At 39.3% G+C, this 1085-nt stretch overlaps 1 protein-coding gene across 1 annotated transcript in view; it reads left to right on the top strand.

Moving 5' to 3' along the window:
- The window catches only part of LOC100533316 (glutamate receptor subunit protein GluR7), a gene marked incomplete at its 5' end in the record, with an annotated part of 26137 nt that overhangs the window by 3319 nt on the left and 21733 nt on the right, over positions 1-1085 (top strand). Inside the window, 1 exon segment of the mRNA NM_001204614.1 lies at positions 274-285. Coding sequence (NP_001191543.1) covers positions 274-285 — 12 coding nt within the window.

Below are 1085 nucleotides of genomic sequence, written 5' to 3'. Positions count from 1 at the left end.
GTGAATTTGACTGCGACAATGTTTCAAAATTAGGAAGGGAAGCAGTGATTATTTGATTATATAGACGCTTCGCCTCTACTCTGAGTAGATTTACTATTTCCTTTTCCAGTCGGAAGTCTTAATATGTATTATAGGTTTGGGTCGGAACGCCTTTCAACACAGTGTCGCTTCTCCCGTCACAGAACCTCAGATGTTAATGTCCATTTCCAATATAACCACCAAAGCAAGTGGGGGGGAGAGTGATGAAAAATGTCCTTTTTTATTTTTAGTTTAAGTTTTACGGCACTTGCAACACTATAAGGTCATTTAAATGCCAAAGATTAGAGGTGTTACAAGAGAGTAACAAACACAAAAAAGAAGGAGGGGGGATAAAGACAATAGATCTTTGATGAGAAAGAAGAAGCAAACCACACCAGAGCACCCGCCAACTACCCACGAAAAGTCTCCAGACAAGCAATGTTGAAAAACAGCCATGGAGGTTCGAACCAAGGTCACAACTTTGGACATTAAAATGCGCCAACTTGGCAGATACTGCACTCACCTCACTGCTTCTATCATTGTGTAGGATTTAGAATACATGTATTCCAAATTGGGCGGTCTCTTCGGCTTCGATTAATATCAAAATTAATATTAGGCGTTGTTTGTATAGTATAGTATAAGGTTTTACGGCGCTCGCAACTGCTAAGGTCATATGAGCGCGCAGGCGTTGTTTGTGACTGTCAATTTTATGTGTATTATTTTAACTATTTTTTTTGCCATAACAAATGAGCTAATCACTAGGGTGAACTAATGGTTGAGGCTGTGTTCGAACTATGTTATTGTTAGTGAAGAATATAGGTAATTGAAAGTCACAATTAGCACGGGGGAGGGGACGGAAGAGCTAATTGTCAGATGAAACAGATGGGCTTTAGAGTTTAAGGGAATACGGAGGCCAGAGTAATTAAGCGTGCCATCAGAACCTGCTGTTGCTTATTTTAGTCGTTTTTGAGGTTGTTGTTGTTGATGATGATGATGTTGTTGTTTATGTTGTGTGTACGTTTTTATTTGTTCTGTTTACCGTTTGAGTTGTTTTTGGGGGGTTTTTT

This window comes from Aplysia californica, unplaced genomic scaffold (assembly GCF_000002075.1).
Source record: "Aplysia californica isolate F4 #8 unplaced genomic scaffold, AplCal3.0 scaffold00127, whole genome shotgun sequence".
NCBI lineage: Eukaryota > Metazoa > Mollusca > Gastropoda > Aplysiida > Aplysiidae > Aplysia > Aplysia californica.
The sequence above is the reverse complement of the archived record's forward strand: the minus strand, read 5'-3'. Positions and strand labels throughout refer to the sequence as shown.